This window comes from Bos indicus x Bos taurus, chromosome X, assembly GCF_003369695.1.
Source record: "Bos indicus x Bos taurus breed Angus x Brahman F1 hybrid chromosome X, Bos_hybrid_MaternalHap_v2.0, whole genome shotgun sequence".
Taxonomy (NCBI): domain Eukaryota; kingdom Metazoa; phylum Chordata; class Mammalia; order Artiodactyla; family Bovidae; genus Bos; species Bos indicus x Bos taurus.
Genome location: NC_040105.1, coordinates 81,659,300 through 81,681,463, shown reverse-complemented (window position 1 = coordinate 81,681,463; position 22,164 = coordinate 81,659,300). Strand labels below are relative to the sequence as shown.

The 22,164-nt window shown below is 38.0% G+C and overlaps 1 protein-coding gene across 1 annotated transcript; it reads left to right on the top strand.

Annotated features, from left to right (window-relative positions):
• The first annotated feature begins 474 nt into the window (after positions 1 to 474).
• Positions 475 to 20,803, top strand: LOC113888091 (endogenous retrovirus group K member 6 Gag polyprotein-like). The gene is made up of 2 exons (XM_027535417.1): positions 475 to 553; positions 18,768 to 20,803. Exons 1-2 carry the CDS (start codon positions 475 to 477, stop codon positions 20,801 to 20,803), a joined length of 2,115 nt encoding a protein of 704 aa, XP_027391218.1.
• Positions 20,804 to 22,164: the final 1,361 nt, after the last annotated feature.

Sequence of the window (22,164 nt, the reverse complement as noted above, 5' to 3'; positions counted from 1 at the left end):
AGAACAGCAAGAAAAGGAGTATGTCAAGAGGCAAAAAAAAAAAAAAAAACTCCTCAAGATTTTTTCAAAACTAAGCTTATTTGTCACAGAATGTTTCTGCTACCACATAAAGGTTCAGCAAGTCACAAACACTAGTCCATCATCTAAGGGAGGGTAAATAAACTCCACTTATTGATGATAGGGTAGTAAGATCACAGTCTGTAATAAACAAAAATAAGTGAGAGGAAATGACAAACTCAAAATTCAGAGTAGTAAATTACCTCAGAGTTAGGAGAACAAAGTATGAGATCAGCAAAGAAACCACAGAGACACTGTTTTGTTTTGTTTTCTTAATTTGGGTAGTAGGTACATAACTGATACTCTTGTGTAATTCTTTATAATTTACATATATTTATTTTTTATCTGCCAAGTATTTACTAAAAGAAATTTTAAAATGTATGTAATTCTGCCTACTTTGTGAAGAGTAGAACAAAGATGATCCACAGTAGAAATTGGCAGGCTTCTACAAGAAGATGTTACAGTACTCAAGGCGAAAGATATGGCTTGATAACGGGTAGGTGTAAACACAAGTGTTATATTCAGGATTCATTTTAGAAGTAGAAGCAAGAGATTCAGTTGAAGGAAAGAAGAGAGAAGTCCTAAAATTTTGGACTAATAGATGAAACAAATAGATGAAAGTAGAGTGATTTAAGGGATGGGGGTATAGTGATAGGAATGTGTTCAAACAGGAAATGGAAGCTTCCAAAAATAGGCTATAAACAAAGGTATCATGTACTGGGGATGGAGGCTAGGTGTGAAGTGGTAAGTCGTACATCAGAAAAATCTCCATTTCCACAGTCAAAGCTTATGGTTTACAAAACTCTGAGCCCTCTGTGCAGCAAGCCAGCATCGTTTTATATTTAGGTAGTGATTTTTGATGTTATGCAACTTGAAAATTTGAATGGAATTTTCTGGGTTGTCTATAAGCTATAGGTAGGGATACTGACTGATGTGGAGAAGGCAATGGCAACCCACTCCAGTACTTTTGCCTGGAAAATCCCATGGACAGAGGATCCTGGTAGGCTGCAGTCCATGGGGTCGCTAGAGTCGGACACGAATGAGCGACTTCACTTTCACTTTTCACTTTCATGCATTGGAGAAGGAAATGGCAACCCACTCCAGTGTTCTTGCCTGGAGAATCCCAGGGACGTGGAAACCTGGTGGGCTGCCGTCTATGGGGTCGCACAGAGTCGGACATGACTGAAGCGACTTAGCAGCAGGGATACTGATGAATAGTGAACTTGCAGTAAAAAAAAAAAAAAGAGGAAAGGAAGAATTCTGTTCCAGACCTTACATTTTGAGGAGTCTATGGAAATGTCACTTATTATTTAGTTGCTAAGTTATATCCAACTCTTTGTGACCCCATGGACTTGTAGCCTGCCAAGCTCCTCTTTCCATGACACTTCCCAGCCAAGAATACTGAAGTGGGTTGCCATTTCCTTCTCCAGGGGATCTTCCTGACCCAGGGATCTAACTCAGATCTCCTGCACTGCAGGTGGATTCTTTACTGCTCTGCCACTCTCACTAGGCAGTTGCTATTTATGTATTTACTACATAAACAGAAACATAGGAACCAAAGTATCATTGATCCAGAAAAGAATTCTGAATCCATTCCTCATTTTAAACCTGGTAAAAAAAAAAATCAGATGGTTTCTTAGTGCCTACACCTCTCCAGTAACTATGAGTGGGTTTGGGAATTTCCAGCAGCAATCTGTTTTCAGGCAAGTCTCTGCTTTTTCCACTAACCTGCCAAAGCAAGGGTTTCTTCCACTGAGATTTTTCTCACCTGAGTGAAATGTATTTCCTGCCTTTATTCAGAATGCCCTGTCTCTGACTTCAATACGGTTTCACATTCTAGTAAGGTTATGATGAAGAAAGATGATAGAGTTGACAGCTGGATAGAAGGAATAGTAATGAGTATCCCATTTTGTATGGCGTTTAGCCTGAAAAGAAGTCCAAGTCTAGTGCTGGAAGACCAAAATGCACATAGAAACCTGACAGCTTTCCTGGCTTAACCAAAAAACAAAATCTGGGATAATCACAGCATCTGAAAAGTAGGGGAGAAAATTCCATAAAAGAAAAAAACATAAATAAGGAGCTCTATCTAATTATATATACAAGGTCAACTTAAATCTCTGACTGACTTTTGAACAATGTATACATAAGACAGAATTCAAGCTGCCAAGTGAAAGCTAGAAGAACTAATGTTTCTGAATTTAGGTTTTGAGTTCAGACAAATCAACTATTTACCCATATTTAAAAAAAATAGTAACCTTTAGAGAAAGGAAAATAAAATTCAGAATCTCTATAATATTTCCACCATAGAGTACAGGATACAATAGAGTATTTTAACTGTAGAGTTGAAATCCCCTTATGTTAGGACTGCACTTTGGAGAACTCAATATGCTTTCTCATACATCACTTCATTTACACCTTCTAATACTTTTTTGAGGTAGTTTGGAAGGTGGCAGTTATCCCCATTTTTTAAGATGAGGCAGTCAAGATCTTTACTGGTAATGTGAATTGCCCAAGATCATAATAATTATTAAGTGGTAGAGTATAAACTCACCTCCTTGAGATCTTGTGTTTCTTTTATATCTTATGGTGGTTTGCATGTTGAGGAAAAGTACTAGTTCTTCTCTCCTGGATGTTTGTACTCTAAGGACATTTGCTGTAACTTTTTAGATTTGCATAATGAGATTAGCAAATAGAATGTTTGCTCCAAGTAACAAAAATAACATAACCAATATTGCAATTAAAATTAAAAGAAAGACTATGGCTGTTCATTTTTTTCCTTAAAATCATTTCAAAACATTTTCTAATCTTTAACTCATCTGTTACTGATAACACTTTTATAAACTGGCCATGGCAGATAATTTTATCATTTAAAAAAATGAAGAAATTGAGCCAGAGAAAGGTGAAGCTAGTTGCAAAACAACTACAAATAGAGCCTCATAATTTTCAAGATCGAGATATTTTGCTAAGTCCTACTTTCATTTTGATTGAAATTTCCTTTAGAAAATCACTGCATTATGTTAAAAATCATACTACAATGAAAGTGTATCCTAGGTGCTGTCATATGCAAAATTTTAATGCTTAAAGAGAACAATTTCTCGATATTGGTATATTAAGAACACAAGGATCATTTTCAAAGGTAGAAATTCCTTAAATAACAAAATGAATTTTAATGTGTTAGCAAAAAAACAATTGATTTTGATTTATTCAATAAGCTTTTGTTTCTTCAAATCTCACCAAGAAACACGGCTTAGTCGTGTCTGACTCTTTGCAATCCCATGGACTGTAGCCCGCCAGGCTTCTCTGTCCATGGGGATTCTTCAGGAAGGAATACTGGAGTGGGTTGCCATGCCCTCCTCCAGGGGATCTTCCAACCCAGGAATCAAACCCAGGTCTCCTGCATTGCAGGTAGATTCTTAATGTCTGAGCAATCAAAGCAAGAAAGTTTTAATTTAAAAAATCCCCTTCCTAAGCTTTTTCTTACCTCTGTTGTCCAGAGTTTGAAACACTATTTCAAGTGGTTATTTTGGGTGAAAATTACAGATTACTTTTCATTTTTTGCCTTATATATTTCTCCACTGTTTTAAGTATATTTTCATAAAAATATATCACTTTTGTAATCAGAAAAATGTAGAAAGAAAAGATTATTTAAAATGTTTTGAATTGTGGTGTCTTCTCTAAAATTTTTTAGAAACAACCATTTCATTTTGGTATAATAGCTGAATGTGGGATAATGTACTAAAAGTTATTAGATTTGAAGTAATATTTCTGTAACTCCATATAAGTATTATGATTCATTGAATGTTTGCTGTGTTTTTATGCTAATCCAATCAGATTATTTTAGAAAAATTCATGACCAGGAATCCTAACGATACATTTTGAAACAAACACAGTTTTTGAAATACACAAAAATAGATGTCACAAAGATTTTATTGGAAACATTTCTGCCAGCAATTTGGTTATGACTTTATTTACTTTTAAATTTATTAATCATGATAAGGATACCCATCTTTACAATATACTCTGGCAGATAGATGCTAGAAAATATAACTAAACATATTCTTAGTTCTATGATGTTGAATCTAGATTCAGTTCTGAAACTCTGATTCAACTTCTTTATATTAAACCCCTTGAACCAGTGTTTGATTCAAGCTATTTCAAACCTGGCAGAACTTTAGAGGTTAAAGGCTAGTCTTCAATGACATTAAAGAGAACAGTGATTTGGGAAATCCCTTCAGTGTGTGTAGGAATGTCTGGAATACAGAATGAACACTATTATAGAAACAAAAAACCTTAGATAAATAATAATTTTTGGCTGTTACATACGTGGTTTTTTTCCCTTTTTTATTCCAAATGCCCACAAAATATCCTTGCTTTTCTATTGTACTTTTGTAAAAGACAAAATTATTCATGATACTTGCTAAAGATAGTAAGGAAGACTTTATTCAAAGGGGAACTATTGTGATAGGTAGAGGGATATTATAGTGGGGGAGAAAGATTGGGTTCAACCCTGAATACAAGAAAAAATGGGAAATACAGTCAAGGAACAAGTTGTGATCAAGTGGGTGAAAAATTACCTAAAGGAAACATCATGAGTAAGGGGTGATTCTGGTTAAACTGACTTAACAGGATTCTTGCTGAAAGCAGGCCAGGATGATTGATTAGACATCACTCAGGAGAGGGTGAAACATAAGGGACCCAACTAGATATCAAGAGTGATCAAATACAGAGGATGGGGGATTCTTGTTAAACTAATTGGGATTCTGACTAAAATTTGACAATGCGCACATGAACATAGAACTCTAATAGTTGAGGTCTAGTTGAAAAAGAACTCAGAGGAGCCTGTGCAGACTTTGTCGTTGCACTCAGTTTTAAATTCGATAGGGAGCTGTGGTACTCCTTTGGGGGAAATAAGAAGAGACCTTTATAATTTAAGGTTAATAAAAATCATTGTTGTCACTCTCTATTAGATACTGTTGGTAATCAAATATAAAGCAAAATCAAAATTTAAATTATAAATTTTAAGCCCTATGACATCTAAGTTATCCAACCATACAATTGTCCAAAGCTTATATCTTTTCACTAGTGATGGTATTTTGCTTCCCTTTACCTAGAAAAGCTTGCCCTCAGAGGCCCCATCTAATTGGGCAGTTTATCCTAAAGATAAAGGGTAATTTTTGTACAAAATGAGGTACTATAGCTTCATATGTGGTAACAAATGTATAATTTGAGCAGCAACACTCAGGTAAAGCCTAAGTATGGAATATTATTCTAGTAATCACCAGTTAGTATTGAAAATGTAAGATGGAGATGAGAAGAGCATAAAATGGAAACCAGTCTCTGACAAATCTTCCATCCAACCAAAGAAAATCCAAATACAGAGCAGTAGCCTATAAAAAGCTATATCTTTGTCAAAAAAAACTTAACTTACAATCAAGAGAAGGTATTGGGAGCTCTTAGCTTTTAAAAATCAGGGAAAATGAAGGCATTACAAAGATAATTTAACTCCAATTGTTTAAAGAACAATGTTACTTAGAATTCTGCTTGATAGAGTTAATTCCTACATTTGAACACACAGAATGTAGGCTGCCCCAATGGCCTGACCATGTCACAAACCTAAATCTAAGTCAACCTACGTTTATGGGAGGCCCCTGTCAAGAAAATGTATATCCCTATCACAATTTTCCAACTCAACTTTAGCTGGCGTATCTTACCCTACAAAACAGAACTCACTAGACTTACCAGGAAATCACTGACCTCCTAGCCAGTGATGCAGTTTCCATGTTGCTGTTTTTAATGCTCTGTAAAACTCACTCTTGCGCAAAAATCCCTCTAGAGGACTGATCTACTGCTTATGAGGCATATACTCTCCCAATTCATGGATTTTTTCCCTTAAATAAAGGATATCAAACTTGCCACCAAATTGTTTTATTGTTGTCATTTGACATAGTTGTCACTTTCCCTCATATTGGAATGGCTCCAGATAATTTTAGAATCCAGTTCAGAAGAGGTAACAGATAGGGTGACATATTTAGTTTGGTTTTAGTGGGATATGTTTGTGTTTGCCAATTATTCTGGTGATAGTTAAGCTATTGCTAACTGTCTCAGTGTAGGAAGAATTTGATGAATTCTCCTGCTTATCCTGTCACTCAACTATCATGACATAAATGCAGGGAGAGAAATTATTTCACCCAGTACCATTAGTATATAGACAGTAGAAGCCCAACAGAAGCTAGTAGGCAGAAAATTCCATTTTATCTTACAACTTATATAGGAAAAAAACTATACAGGTTTTCCAAATTTGATAAGAATTTAAAATATAATATGAAGTATTATATAACTTTTGAAGCTTAAAGAAAAATCTCTAATTATCAAAAACAAATTCTGAACAACTATTCTAAAAGAGAGAAAAACCAAAAAGATGAACAGAAAATATAAATAAATATATTGGACAACAGTAAATTTTTTCTTCATTTTATTTTTTACATTATATGAGACTGAAAATTTGCATTTATGATTGTAGACTCTAAAAAATTATTTTTATTCTCTTAACTAATTCCATTAAGGAGCTAAAATTAAAAACAAAATGTTGATAGTGAGCTTTCAAATACTCACTCAGCCCAAAGGAAAAGCAATATTTTTAAAGTAAAAAATCACAGGTATCAGATCCTACTGCATTCTAAAAATACACTAACTATAACATTATGCCTAAAGACAATTATTTTGTCTTTTCCACATCAAATATGTTTTTCGGGGTAGGGGCTAATAAGGGTCTGGAATTCCATGTAGAAAAAGATATGCTAATATTTAATATACTTATGTATCAAGAAGTATCAGCCATACTCTGATGCTCTGAGATTAAATTAGAACAACTTTACTTTTCTGAATTGGGAAATTCAAGAAAAGGGATATACTGTTTATCTTGGAAATCTTCTAAAGATTATTTTTAGAGAGTTACAGTTCTATAAAGAACTATATTTTTTTCTTAGGGCCAGGCCAGTTGTCTGTGACACTTGTATATCTTAGAACTAACTGGTACTTTTAATAATGGAAATGAAAAAAAAAACACATTTTTTTCAATGTGATACTTTGTTGCTTTGTGTTTTTGATGGGATGCAAACTGCAAGCTATTTAACATACTCAAAGTGCTGTTAGAAAAAGCTATCATTAGCATTTAGAATGTCTTTAAAAATCCTATCCAGTATGATGGCATATGTATGGGATGATAATGAAGTAAAAGGAATGATTTAACGAATGAATAATGTTTTTCTATTCATAGTACCATATCTACAATGACAACTAGAGCTGGGTAAATGGCCATGGAATAGCTTTATTCAAGCAGGCAGAAATTATTGGTGTGGGGTTTGAGGAAAAAATTATAACTTGAATTCCTCCAATGTTGTACCTGTTAAGAAAAATGACACTGTAGAGTAAGACAGCATTGCTGGGAAATTCCAATTTTTATTGGAGTGTGCAAAATGAATTTTTCTTATCAGTTATAAAAACAACTGGAGATATCAAAATGTTTAAAGAGAATTTGGAAAGAATGAAAACTAACTTTAAATATGTTATATTCAAGAGGGTGAGACAAGATGGTAGAGTATGAAGATCCTGGGTTCTCCTCCTAGGAATACACCAAAATTACAACTATATATGGACAGTCTATTTCTGAGAATTACCTGAAGACTAACAAAAGATCTTCCACAAGTAAAAAGTAAAAGCCACAATGAGATAGGTAAGAGGGGCAGAGATACAGTCTGGCCAGGCCCCACTCTCCCAGCACTGCATCCCATAATGCAGAAGAGATGCCACAGCTTAAGAGGCTCCTCTGAACTGAGGGCTCCATGCAGTACTTGGGTTCCCCAGGCCAGGTAAATTGCACCAGGAAGACTACTAGCCTCAATAATATCTGGCTTTGGAAACTCATAGGGCTTACATCCAAGAGAGCCAGAGGGCTGCAGGAAACCAAGACTCTGTTCTTAAAAAGCAGATGCAAAACTTCAGTCAACCATATCCTAGCTCAGAGGTAGCAGTCTGAAAAGCAATTGAGTCATAGGTGGAGATTCATTGACTAATTCTAGAATATGCTTAAGGGGCAGAGGGATCTGTTGGAACTTTCTGTGGGTACAGAAGAGCTGATGGGTACCATTTTTTGTTGGTTTATTTATGGTTCATCCTCTACCAAGCTGTCCTAGCACTGGCAGATATAATTTCTCTCTTCCCATCTAATCAATTAACACCACTCAATCTGATCTGTATTAACTTATGGATCTGACAGCCAGGGCTCCTGCAAAGTGGCTCCCCCTACTCCACCAGGAACCAATAGCTGTTCTTAATCAAAAGCATAGCCCCTCCAAAACAGTCCCCCATCTCCATAGTCCTAGCTGGCAGCCTCAGCCAGCAGTGGAGCCCCTTCACTGTAACCCCATGCTGCATCAATCCTGACAAGCACCAGAGCCACATTCTAAAGGGGCTCCCTACCTTGCCAGAACCAACAGATGCCTTAGATAGCAACATTGCCCCTCCAAGGGCCAGCCTTGCACACCAGAGAACTAGCGACAGTTGTGACCAGTCCTTACAGCCAGCTGCTTCAGGGACAGCCCCACATAATAATGGCCTTGCAACAAGTGTGGCCTCACTACAACAGAAGGACAAATACAGTCCACACAGGGGATGCTCCTGGATCACCTGGCTCTGGTGACTGAGGGGAACAAACTATTGGATCCCACAGGACACATTCTATACAAAACCACTCTTTTAAGACTAGGAGATGTAGCTGATTTAGCTAATACATAGAATACAGAGAATTGGGAAAAATGAGGAGACAAAGGAATATGGTCCAAATGAAAGAACAACAAAAATTCCCACAAAAAGAACTACAAAAAAAAAAAAACAGAGGAAAACAACCTTCCAGGTAAGAAATTCAAAGTAATGATCATAAAAATTTAAACAGCTCAAGGGAAGAATGGAGGAACAGATTGAGAATTTCAACAAGGAGAAAATATAAGAAAGAACCAATCAGAGCTGCAGAACATAGTAAAGAAAACTATGCTAGAAAGAATGAACAGTGGATTAGATGGCACAGAAGGATCAGAAATCTGGAAGAAAGGTTAATGAATTTTCCCAAGTTGAACAACAAGAAGAAAAAATAAACCAAAAAATGAGGGTAGTTTAAGGAACATCATGGATAACATCAAGTGTAGTAACATTCACATTATGGGGGTCCTAGAAGGAAAAGCACCCCATTCCAGTACTCTTGCCTGGAAAATCCCATGGATGGAGGAGCCTGGTAGTCTGCATGCAGTCCATGGGGTCGCTAAGAGTCGGACAGGACTGAGCGACTTCACTTTCACTTTTCACTTTCATGTATTGGAGAGGGAAATGGCAACCCACTCCAGTGTTCTTGCCTGGAGAATCCCAGGGACGGGGGAGCCTGATGGGCTGCCGTCTATGGGGTCACACAGAGTCGGACATGACTGAAGCGACTTAGCAGCATCAGCAGCAGCAGAAGGAAAAGAGAGAGAAAAGGACAGAAAATCTGTCCTTTCTGAAGATACAATAATTGAAAACTTTCCTAAGCTGGTGAAAGAAATGCATATCTATGTAAAGGAAACATAGAGCATCCAAAGCAAGATGAACTCAAAGATACCCACACTAAGATAAAATATAATTAAATGTCAAAACTTAAAGAGAGAATCTTAAAAAGAGCAAGTTAAAACAACTAGTTACATATAGTGACCTAGTGAAAGTTGCTCAGTTGTGTCCAACTCTTTGTGACTCCATGAACTATACAGTCCATGGAATTATCCAGGCCAGAATACTGGAGTGGGTAGCTTTTCCCTTCTCAAAGGGATCTTCCCAATCCAGGGATTGAACCCATGTCTCCCATATTGCAGGCAGATTCTTTACCAGCTGAGCCACAAGTGAAGCCCAAGAATACTGGAGTGGGTAGCCTACCCCTTCTCCAGTGGATCTTCCCGACCCAGGAATCAAACCAGGGTCTCCTGCATTGCACGTGGATTCTTTACCAACTGAGTTATCAGGGTATCACTATCAGCTGACTTTCCAGCAGAAACTTTACAAGGCCAGAAGGAATTAGCACATGTTCAAAGTACTGAAAGGAAAAAACTTACAACCAAGAATATTCTATCTAGCAAATTTATCATTCAGAGTTGAAGGAGAGATAAAGAGTTTCTGAGATAAGCAAAAGCTAAAGGAGTTACTGTTAAACTGACCTCACAGGAGACATTAAAGACTTCTTTAAACAGAAAACAAACATAATTAGAAGTAAGAAAATTATGAAAGAAAAAAATAACTGGTAAAGGGAAAAATTCACTAAAATTAGCAGATCGACTATATAACCAGTATGCAAATTAAAAGATGAAACAACTAAAATTATATCCACAAATTAGTAAGATATACACAAAATAATGGAGAAGGCAATGGTGACCCACTCCAGTACTCTTGCCTGGCAAATCTCATGGACAGAGGATAAGCTGCAGTCCATGGGGTCGATAGGAGTCAGACACGACTGAGCGACTTCACTTACACTTTTCACTTTCATGCATTGGAGAAGGAAATGGCAACCCACTCCAGTGTTCTTGCCTGGAGAATCCCAGGGACGGGGGAGCCTGGTGGGCTGCCATCTATGGGGTCGCACAGAGTCAGACACGACTGAAGCGACTTAGCAGCAGCACACAAAATAAAAGATGTAAACGATACTGTCAAAAACATAAAACTTGCAGGATGGGGCCAGTAAATACATAATGCTTTGAGAACACACTCTGCAAGACCATTATCATTCTGATAACAAATTCAGACAAAGATTCCATACACCAACACAGAATTACATCCCAATATCCCTGGTGAACATAGATGCAAGAATCCTCAATGAAATACTGGCAAGTGGAATCCACAAATATATAAAAAGGATCATACACCATGATCAAATGGGATTTATCCTAGGGATGCAAGTGTATTTTAATATCTGTAAATCAATCAACAGGATACACCATATTAACAAAATGAAAGATAAAAGTCATATGATCATCTCAATAGATACATAGAAAGCTTTTGACAAATTCAACATTCACATGTGAAAAAACCTCTTAACTAAGTGGGTATAGGTAGAATAAACCTTAACATAATATAGGCCATACATGACAATCCCACAGATAACAGGATACTCAATGGTGAAAAGCTGAAAACATTTCTTCTAAACTCAGAAATGAGACAAAACACTTTTTTCAACATAATATTGGAAATCCTAGCCACAGAAATTACATAAGAAAAAGAAAAGGCATTGAAATTGGAAAGAAAAATGTCAGTTTGCAAATGACTTGATACTATATACAGAAAACACTAAGGACTCTACAAAAGAAAAACTATTAGGATAAATGAATTCATAAAATTTGCAGGATACAAAATTAATATACAGAAATCTGTAGAATTTCTATACAAAATAGTGATTTATCAGAAAGAAACATAAAGAAAATGATCCTATTTACAATGGCATCAAAAACAATAAAATACTTTGGAATACATTTAACCAAGAAGGTGAAAGACCTGTAATTTTAAGAACTATAATTGATTAAAAGAAATAGAAGATGACAAAGGTCAGTGGAAAGGTGTACTATGGTCATCAACCAGAAGAATTAATATTGTTAAAATGACCATACTAGTCAAAGTAATATAAAGATTTAATGCAATTCCTAACAAAAGTATCAATAGCATTTTTCAGAGAACTGGAAAAAATAATCCTAAAATTTGTATGAAAACACAAAGACCCAGGATAGTCAAGGCAATCTTGAGAAAGAACAAAGCTGGATGTGTCACACTATTTGATTGTAAACTATCATACAAAGCTATACCAATCAAAGCAGTGTATGAAAAGTGAAAGTGTTAGTCACTCAGTCGTGTCTGATTCTTTGTAACCCCATGGATTTTAGTCCTTCAGGCTCCTTTGTCCATGGGATTTTCCAGGCAAGAATACTGGAGTGGGGATTCCCTTCTCCAGGGGATCTTCCCAACTCAGGGACTGAACCCAGGTCTCTCGCATTACAAGCAGATTCTTTACCACTGAGCCACTAGGGATGCCCAGAATAGTACTAGCATAAAAACAAACACATACATCAATGGAACAGAATACAAAGCCCAGAAATAAAAGTACACTTATATGGTCAATTAGTCTTTGACACAGGAGGCAAGAATGTACAATGCGGAAAAAAACAGTTTCTTTAATAAAAGGTGTTGGGGAAACTAGACAGCTACATGTAAAAGAATGAAACTGGACCATTCCTTGAATGATATACAAAAAAAACCTCAATCAACTAAAGACTTAAATATAATACCTGGAACCATAAATCTCCTAGAATAAAAAAATAGGCAGCACATGCTTTGACATCAGTCTTGTGTGCTGTGTGCTAAGTCGCTTCAGTCATGTCCAACTCTTTGTGACCCTATGGACTGTAGCCTGCAAGGCTCCTCTGTCCATGGGATTTTCCAACAAGAATACTGCAGTGGGTTGCTATTTCCTACTCCAGGGAATCTTCCCAACGCAGGGATCAAGCTGGCATCTCTTACATCTCCTGCACTGGCAGGTAGGTTCTTTACCATTAGTGTCATCTGACATCAGTCTTAGCAATACTTTTTGGATCTGTTTCCTCAGGCAAGGGCAACAATAAATAAATGGAAGTACATCAAACAAAAAAGTTTTTGAACAGCAAAGGAAACCATCAACAGCCTATGAAATGGGAAAAAATATTTATAAATGATACATCTGAGAGTAGTTTAATATTCAAATTACATAAAGAAGTCACAAAATTAAGTATTTAAAAAATCCAGTTAAATAATAGTCAGAGGACCTCAATATACATTTCCACAAAGAAGCCATACAGATTGCCATTAGACACATGAAAAGTTGCTCAGCATCACTAGTTATGTAAATAAACTAATGTAAATAAAAACCACAATGAGATATTACCTCAGCCCTATCAGAATGGCTGTCATCAATAAGACAAATAACACATGTTGGTAAGGATGTGGAGGGAAAAAATGCAACCTTTTTGCACTGCTCATGGCAATATAAATTGTTGCTACCAATAAACTGAAAACAGAACTACTGCATCATCCAGCAATTCCACTCTAATAAATTTGTATGGTATGGTAACAGATGGTTACTGAACTAATAGTGGTGATCATTTCATAATGTATTTGAATGTTTGATCAGTATGTCATGCACCTGAAACTAACATTATATTGTATGTCAACTATACTTCAATTTCAAAAAAAGGACTGATTTAAAACCACATTTTGCAACCTAAAGGGAAAAAAAAAAAAAAACACTCAAGAGAAACAGACCAGATTTGGGATTAAGAGAGGCAGGGGTATGGGTGGAATAGGAGACAATAAGTAAAAGTGGTAAAATGTGTATTAAGATATATGAAACAGATCGCCAGTCCAGGTTTGATGCATGAGTCAGGGTGCTCAGGGCTGGTGCACTGGGATGACCCAGAGGGATGGGATGGGGAGGGAGGTGGGAGGGGGGTTCAGTATGGGGAACACATGTAAATCCATGGCTGCTTCATATCAACATATGGCAAAAACCACTACAATATTGTAAAGTAATTAGCCTCCAACTAAAATAAATTAATTTAGAAAAATAAAAAAAATTAAAAAATAAAAATAAAAAATAAAGGTGGTCTATAAAATAAGTACTAGGGATATAAACTTATTGCATCAATCATTTCACAATATATGTATGCAAAGTGATCATGTGGTGTATCTTAAACTTATACAGAGTTATATGTCAACTATATCTCAATAAAATTGAAAAAAAAATTAAAATTAAAAAGCAAAAGAAAGTGTCCAACTAAAACATAGTATAAGTTGGAGGGAAGAGATTTCAATATTATCTTGCTACTCAATTAGCATAGATTTCTTACCAGGCTAAAAAACAACAAATTCAAATAAAGTGGTAGAATTTAATCAATTAGTAAACCTATGAAAATTCCTGGAGGGGAGAAAATTTTACCATCTCAAAATGTGCCTCTTTGTTGTATTGTTTATGTTAAGCTTGTTTTTAAAAGCAAAACAGCAGACATTAAAGAATCTGTGAAAACTGGGTAGAAATATACTTTTTTATCAGAAACATTTATATTTATAAGAGAAATCTCCATTTTAAGAGTATCTCCCTCTGCGTGCCAGGAAGAGATGCGTGAATAAATCTCTAGAAATTTTTAATCAGTGGAGAAGGCAGTGATCTAAATCTGCAAAACAACTCTACTCTTGTTTACTGTTCTTTGCATGGTCACTTCCCATAACTAACTTCCCACCTGTGACATCTTTTTCCTTTAGCTGAAGAAGGGGCTTCCCAGGTGGTGGTAGCACCAACCTGTCTGCCAATGCAGGAGACGCAAGAGACACGGTTTTGATCCCTGGGTGGGGAAGATCCCCGGGAGAAGGAAATGGCAACCCACTCCAGTATTCTTTCCTGGAGAATCCCATGGACAGAGGAGCCTGGTGGGCTACCATCCATAGCATTGCACAGAGTCAGACCGACTGAAGTGACTTAGCATGCACAAATGCATGGTAATGGCTTCAGCTATTTCAGAAAGTTAGTTTTCTTGGGTCTTTCTCATGTTTACAAGTAGTATATATGTTATTAAATTTTGTTTGATTTTTCTCCTGTTAATATGAAATAGCAATTTAATTATTAGAGCAGCCAAAACAACCTAGAAGGGAAAAGGGAAATTTTTTTATTTCTACACTCCCTTACTGTGAGCATGGAATATACGTGTACAAATGTACACTGTTGGCCAACTCCAAATGGCTTGAGGCAAAATCTAAATGCTTTGAAGCAAGTATCTAAGGATACTCACTTTAAGGGGTAGCAGTAATCGGACACCACTGAAGCGACTTAGCAGCAGCAGCAGTATCACTTCCGTCATCTTTTTAAACAAAGGGGCTATTTCCTAAGCTTCCATGAATTATTTTTAAATGAGAGAATGAACTTTGAAAAATGACTGCAACCAGGACTTCCCTGGTGGTCCAGCAGTTAAGACCCCACCTTCCAGTGTAGAGGAGGTGGGTTAGATCCCTGATCAGGAAACTATTAATAAGATCCCACATGCTGCAGGACAACTAAGCCCATGCACTGCAACTACTGAGCCCACATGCTCCCACATGCCACAATTAGAGAGAAATCTGTGTGCCACAACTCAGGCCTAATGCAGCCAAATGAATATATATTTTTTAACTGTCTGCAACCATTTGAGCTATATGGGAAATACTTTATTCCTATCATTTTATTGGTAATTTTAATTAAATCTTAAAAAGCCTATTATCTAATTTCATTCTCCTGACAGACACTGCAGACTATATAAGTGGATATCATGATCAGTTACTTATAGGATTTCCTGCTTTGATGGCATACTTAATTTTGATTATTCAAATTGTAGTGACTCTACTTTTGCATAATATAGTTGGAAAAGACATGGTTTCATATTTGTATTTTGTGATACCATTTTTCCTCTCAAGGTCACAAATACTGAGTAAAAGGCAGTGATTTTCCTTTTCAGTTCAGATTTCTTTCCTGTTTTATAAATAGAAGTGTATTCTTTTGCCAGATAGGTAAAATTTAACAGTAAGGATTTGTATTGCTGTCAGGCTTGTAACCTTCAGTCAGACACTTAACTTTTTTTTTTTAATTATTAAAGTAGTTTATCTCGAAAATGGTACCTCAAGATGCATATTAAATATCAACTAGTTAGCTTCTGGTATAAAAGCTATTTACCCTATTATTCTGAGCAAAAACATGGCAGTTACAACATTTGCTAGTTAACTTGTATTTTCTAAGACCCAATTTACTGTATGTTTTAAAGGCAATAGCATTTTTTCTTTTCTTTTCCAGCAATATAAACAAAGTTGATGTCCTACTAATGTTGGCATGAAAAACATCTAAGAACATTCATAAAGTATCAACATTTTCAGATATCTCATGTTTTTCTTATCATTGTGAGTTTCATTTTATGATAATGTAGAATGTGTTTACCTCTGTACTTGATTATGTTTTCATTAAAGTGGAAGCATTCAACTCCTATAGAATCTGTTTTATAATGTCACTCGTGGGAACTTAGATTTGATTATTCTACTCTCTAAATTTAAAACCTATGATATAGAAAATTTTGGTATTATATCGTTCACCTCTAAGGAAAATATAATTCACTTTTCTTGACATTAGCATGGCAAAGGACAATTTTTCTCTGATATGTTTCTGTGTAATACAACTATTTACTTGCAGCTCATCATACAGGGCAGGAGAGAAATTAAATTTCATTCTTTCTTCAGACATGAATACACAAATTCGACTGTGGCCACATTCTAGAACAAGTGAAGCTCTTTTAAAAATAATTTACAGGGCAGCTTTTTGAAACATTGTCGGTTTTTTCCTTTATTTTTTGACAAACTAGAACATTCCAAAACTTAAAAACAATGCATGGAAATGTAAAATTAACACATCGCATATTTATTCAAATCATTCATTGATGTGAGAACCAGTAAGTTTGCAAACTGGTTCCAAGAGAATCTGGAAAGCTAGATATTGATAAGCAAGTGGATGCGGTTCAGAACCCACAACTCCCCCAAAAATGACATCTTGGTGTATTGAATATTTTTAAGCTGAAAGAGTTTGAGAACAGCAGAAGCAGGAAGGCCACTCTGACCTTCCCCTTCCCCTACCTCAACCCTGCTCATCTCCTTAGAAAGTCCTATGGTCCTCGTGTGAGAGGGTGTTCTCCCTCTTCCTGGGGGAAAGGAACATTTTCATCTCCAAAGACAAAGGGAGACTAAGAAGAATTCTTGCGGGGAGCCGGTGAGGCATTCCACTCGTGACAAAGGTCATGAGGAAGGAGGCTCGGCATACGCAAAGGCGGGATCGAGCCTCAGGAGTCCCCCCGGATATTCTCGAGCATTTTCCCCCAAAAAACCAGAGTCTGCCTACTTTATTGCTTTGTGCTCTCACCTCTGACTTTACTGGGGGCTGTCCCCTACCACCATCTCTCTCTCTGTGTGTCAAAGAGTTAACTTACAGCTCCAATTAATAAAGTTCCTGGGCAATTAGGAGTGTTTAAATCCAAACCCCTCTGATGGCTCTCTAACTCGCCTGACAAGTTTACCCGGACTCCTGCAGCTATGCATACGATTGTTTACAGTCTCCCAGGAGAGGCATGGGAAGCTTAAGATATTCAAATAGCTTAGAGCCTCTCAGAGAGTTAAAAACTGTCAGAATAAACTAGTAAAGGATTTCATTGATGAGTCAATGCTTGTTGCCAAGTTTTCACATCCCCTGAATTGTATCCTTGAATATGTATCAATTAATAGTGGGTATGTAGAAAAAATAAGTAGTGGCCTTGGTGTTAGTAACTTTAGACCCTTAAGGTAATAAATTCTTTCTTTGTTGTAAACCCATTACACATCCGCCCTATAGGAATGCAATTTTATCTTTGGAAGATGGTGCCAAACCTTGAAATAATTACTCTTAGAGAAAGTAAGTCTTTGTTGATAAGTCCTTGTCAAGAGTCATAAAATGTTAGTAGGCCTTCTGGCCAGAAGATGATGTAAATCACCTAAACCATTTGTATACGATACATTTGCAGGAAAGAAACCTTGGTTTTTGATAAGAACCAAAGACTGCTGACTTTGCATCCCCTATTATCCTCTATGTGTAACTTAGGGTATAAAGCCCCTGTTAAAAATAAAGCTACGGGCCTTGCTCACCAACGCTTGGTCTCCCCATGTCATTCTTTCTTTTAACTTCCAGCTGAGTCTCCATCTGGAGCGCGGAACCCACCACGCTGACTAATCCTGCCTGGGCTTCTAAGACCCACTCGAGAAGGTGTCTAGGGTGAGACACCTTCCGCTATTCGAGAGGGCGCCTGCGGCCTACGTCAGTGGTGCAAACTTCTTGTCTTGAAGTTTTATTGGTCTCCCGCGTAAACCAAGCTACTCAGCTTCTTTTCTCCACTGAATTTTCCTACTGAGCTATCCTCATTCTATTGTTCTCTATATCTCTAATTAGCATATAAATAGTCGCCTAGGCCGTCTCTCCTTCGAATACCCTGGATCAGCTGGGGCAGGTCCCCAGCAGGTGGCGCCCGATACAGGACTTTCGAAGGTAAGCTCCCAGCAATTGGGGCTACCAGCCCTATTGCCCCCCGTTCTCGGAACAACTGGGTCACCAGCCCTCTTGTTCCCCCACGGAGCAGTTTGGGTGACCAGCCCTACTGCTCCTCCCTTGGAACAGTTTGAGCCATCAGCCCACTGTTCCTCCCCCCGGGACAATCTGGGTCACCAGCCCTATTGTTCTTCCAGTGTTCGGGACGGCTAGGACCCCACTCAAGGGTGCCGCGGACCCCCCTGTAGGATAGACAGGGCGAGAGGAGTGGGAAGTGTTGAAAGTGTTAAAGAGTTAGACTTAGAGAGAGAAAACAGTTTCTGAAGTTAAAAGGCCAAAGGAAAGCCTGATCTTTTGATAGCTTAAAGCAAAATCTTTTACTATACTTAATTTTCTGACATGGGTAATACTGAATCAAATGAAAGACAGCTCTTTATAGGAGTAATTTTACAGTTATTAGGTAAAAGAGGAATCAAAGTTAAAAAATCTGCCATTCAATCATTTTTTTCATTTGTACAAGAGCACTGTCCCTGGTTTCCAGACGAAGGCTCTGTTAACTTAGATGTCTGGGAAAAAGTAGGAAAACAGCTAAAAACTTACCACGCCGAACACGGCTCAGAAAAGGTGCCTAATGACGCCTTTTCCTTATGGAATATCATTAGAGATGTCTTAGACCCTGCCCCTGATTCAGAAAAAGTACATCTTAAAAGTGACAGTGAAGAAAATGCTGTAGCTAAACCTGCCCCTGAATCTAAAAGAGTAACTTTTAAAGAGGAAAATGATGTTGAAACTGTAGTTAAACCTGAGGAAAATGAGAAAAACGAAGACCCGCCCGACTATCGGCAATTAAGAAAAATGTTAGCAGCCATGACTACTCAGGAACAACTTAAAGATAGGGATGAAAAACAAGATCAGCCTTCCCCAAAAGAAAAAGAGAATTTAAGCGAGATCACAGTTAAATATCACCCTGATGGAGATCGGCATCTCTTAAACAAAGATGCCCCAAAAGGCTTAAGAGAAACTTCCCCTGTCAGGCCATCAGCTCCAAAGAACTTAAGGGAAACGTCTCCCATCAGGCCATATGCCCCTAGGGATTCCCAAGGGACCGTCCCACTTAATCCATATGTAAGCTTTGGATACCAAACAGTTCAAAGAGCTCCTGAGTACAGAGCAGAGAATGTGGAACCTATGCCATTGCCACCACCTCCCATACCTCCTCCCATACCACCTCCCCCCATACCACCTCCCATACCACGCCGTACAGGTCCTATTAAACCCGCATTATTACCGCCACCTCCCTATCGAAGTGGGAAAATTCCAAAATCGATCCCACGGAGACGGGCCTCTTCTGCCCCTGACGAGAAATTCGATCCCCAGCTTCAGGCTTGTTTCCCTTTAATTTTTGACAATGATGAAAGTGAACAAAAGGCTATCGACTGGGAGCCTGTTTCTTTTCAATTGGTAAAAGAACTTAAAAATGCATGTATTTCATATGGGCCTAAAGCCCCGTATACGATGCAGCTAGTAGAAAATTTAGCAGGTCAATGCTTAACACCTCGAGAATGGAAATCAATTGCTAGGGCCTGCCTGTCCGGAGGACATTTTATACTTTGGAAATCTGAATATGATGATCTCGCTCGTATATACGCTTTTTCTAACCAAAATGGAGACTTTACACATATCACTGAACCTATATTACTTGGTCAGGCCGACTACCCCTCGTATGATGAACAGATGAAATTAGATAGGACTACTATACAACAGGTGGCTGATTGTGCCTTTACTGCCTGGCGCTCATTGCCCGATGGTAAAGCATCAGGTGCCGCTCTATCTGATATTAAACAAAAGTCAGAAGAGCCATTTGAAGACTTTGTCTCACGACTCTCAGAAGCTGTCCAGAGAATAATTTCTGATTCTGAGGCAGCTAAACTGTTAACAAAACACTTGGCCTTTGAAAATGCTAATTCTACCTGCCAGGCTATATTGCGCCCTGTTAGAAGAACTGGAACTCTAATTGATTATATGAAACAGTGTGCAGATGTAGGACCATCAGTGCTACAGGGTGTTGCGATAGCTGCAGCGATAAAAGGAAACTCTTATCAGCAGGCAGTCCAATCCTTTTTTACTAACAAAAACAAGCCATCACAAGGTGATCCCAATAACCAAGGCAGGAATGCATTCCCTAGAACTTGTTTTTCTTGTGGCCAGACGGGACACACTTTTCATGGGTGCCCTCAAAGACCACCCGGTTCTTATCTGCCTAATCCAGCCCAACCGGCTGTGGCTGCTCCGCAAAACCCTGCCCCACTGCCTATTAATCCTAGGTCTCTTTGCCCTCGCTGCCAGAGAGGATATCACTGGGCAAGGGACTGTAGGTCAAGATTTCATAGAAATGGAGCCTTTTTAGGCCCCGACCAGCAGTCGGGAAACGGGTTGAGGGGCCAGCCCCAGGCCCCGACAACGATTGGGGCAGCCTCACTGAACCCATTCATTCCCTTCGTCCCGTCGCAGAGCTCATCAGAGCAACCCCAGGCAGCGCAGGACTGGACCTCAGTTCCACCACCTCAACAATATTAACACCAGATAGCCCCACTATAAAAATCCCTACAGGAGTTAAAGGTCCATTACCGACAGGCCTGGTAGGAATTATACTAGGCAGAAGTTCCTTAGCTATACAAGGTCTTACAATTATTCCTGGAGTAATTGACTCAGATTATACAGGAGAAATTCAGATAATGATTTCACCCCCGACTAAAACTTTCCAAATACATCAGGGACAGAGAATAGCCCAACTTTTACTTTTGCCTTATCATAATGCAATTGGGCAAACAGCCACCCAAAATGAAAGACAGGACAAAGGATTTGGGTCTAGTGACATGGTTTTTTGGGTAACAGAAATTACTAAAAAGCGTCCTATGAAATCTATTCTTGTCAGTGGCAAGTCTATTGAAGGGCTATTAGACACAGGAGCAGATGTTTCCTGTATTTCTGGGAAAGACTGGCCCAATTCCTGGCCCACACATACTACTGCAAATAACTTAGTGGGCATCGGGAGAGCTCCTACAGTAGCTCAAAGTGCAAAAATTTTAGACTGGCAATTTGAGGATACCCGTGGAACATTCCAACCGTATATGATTCCTTCGCTGCCCTTCTCGTTGTGGGGGAGAGATGTGCTGTCTCAAATGGGCATGTTACTTTTTAGCCCTGATGATAAAGTAACTTTGCAAATGCTACAAATGGGCTATGACCCTTCAAAAGGGTTAGGTAAACAGCAGACAGGAACAACTGAGCCAATTTGCCCTGCTCCTCTAAAGTTCCGTGCTGGATTAGGGTATCCAAATTTTTGATGGAGGCCATTGTTTTTGCTGCCGACCCCATTACGTGGAAATCTCAGGACCCTGTGTGGGTAGAACAATGGCCTCTGACTAAAGAAAAACTACTGGCAGCCAAAGCGTTAATTTCTGAACAACTAGAATTGGGACATATTGAGCCCTCCAATAGCCCCTGGAATACTCCTATTTTTGTTATTAAGAAAAAATCTGGCAAGTGGCGACTTTTACAAGATTTAAGAGCTATTAATGCCACTATGGAAGATATGGGAGCCTTACAGCCTGGGCTTCCTTCCCCAGTAGCCATCCCAGAAGGATATAATATTATTGTAATTGATTTACAAGACTGTTTTTTCACCATCCCCTTAAATGCTGAGGATAAAAAGCGATTTGCCTTTAGTTTACCAGCAGAAAATTTTAAACAGCCTTATTTAAGGTTTCAATGGAAAGTGTTGCCCCAGGGAATGAAAAATAGCCCTACTTTATGTCAGAAATTTGTTAATGCAGCTATAGAAGATATTAGGGCTAAATATGAACAACTGTATATGATTCACTATATGGATGATATTTTAATAGCTCACCCTGATAGAGCTCATTTACAAACTGTTC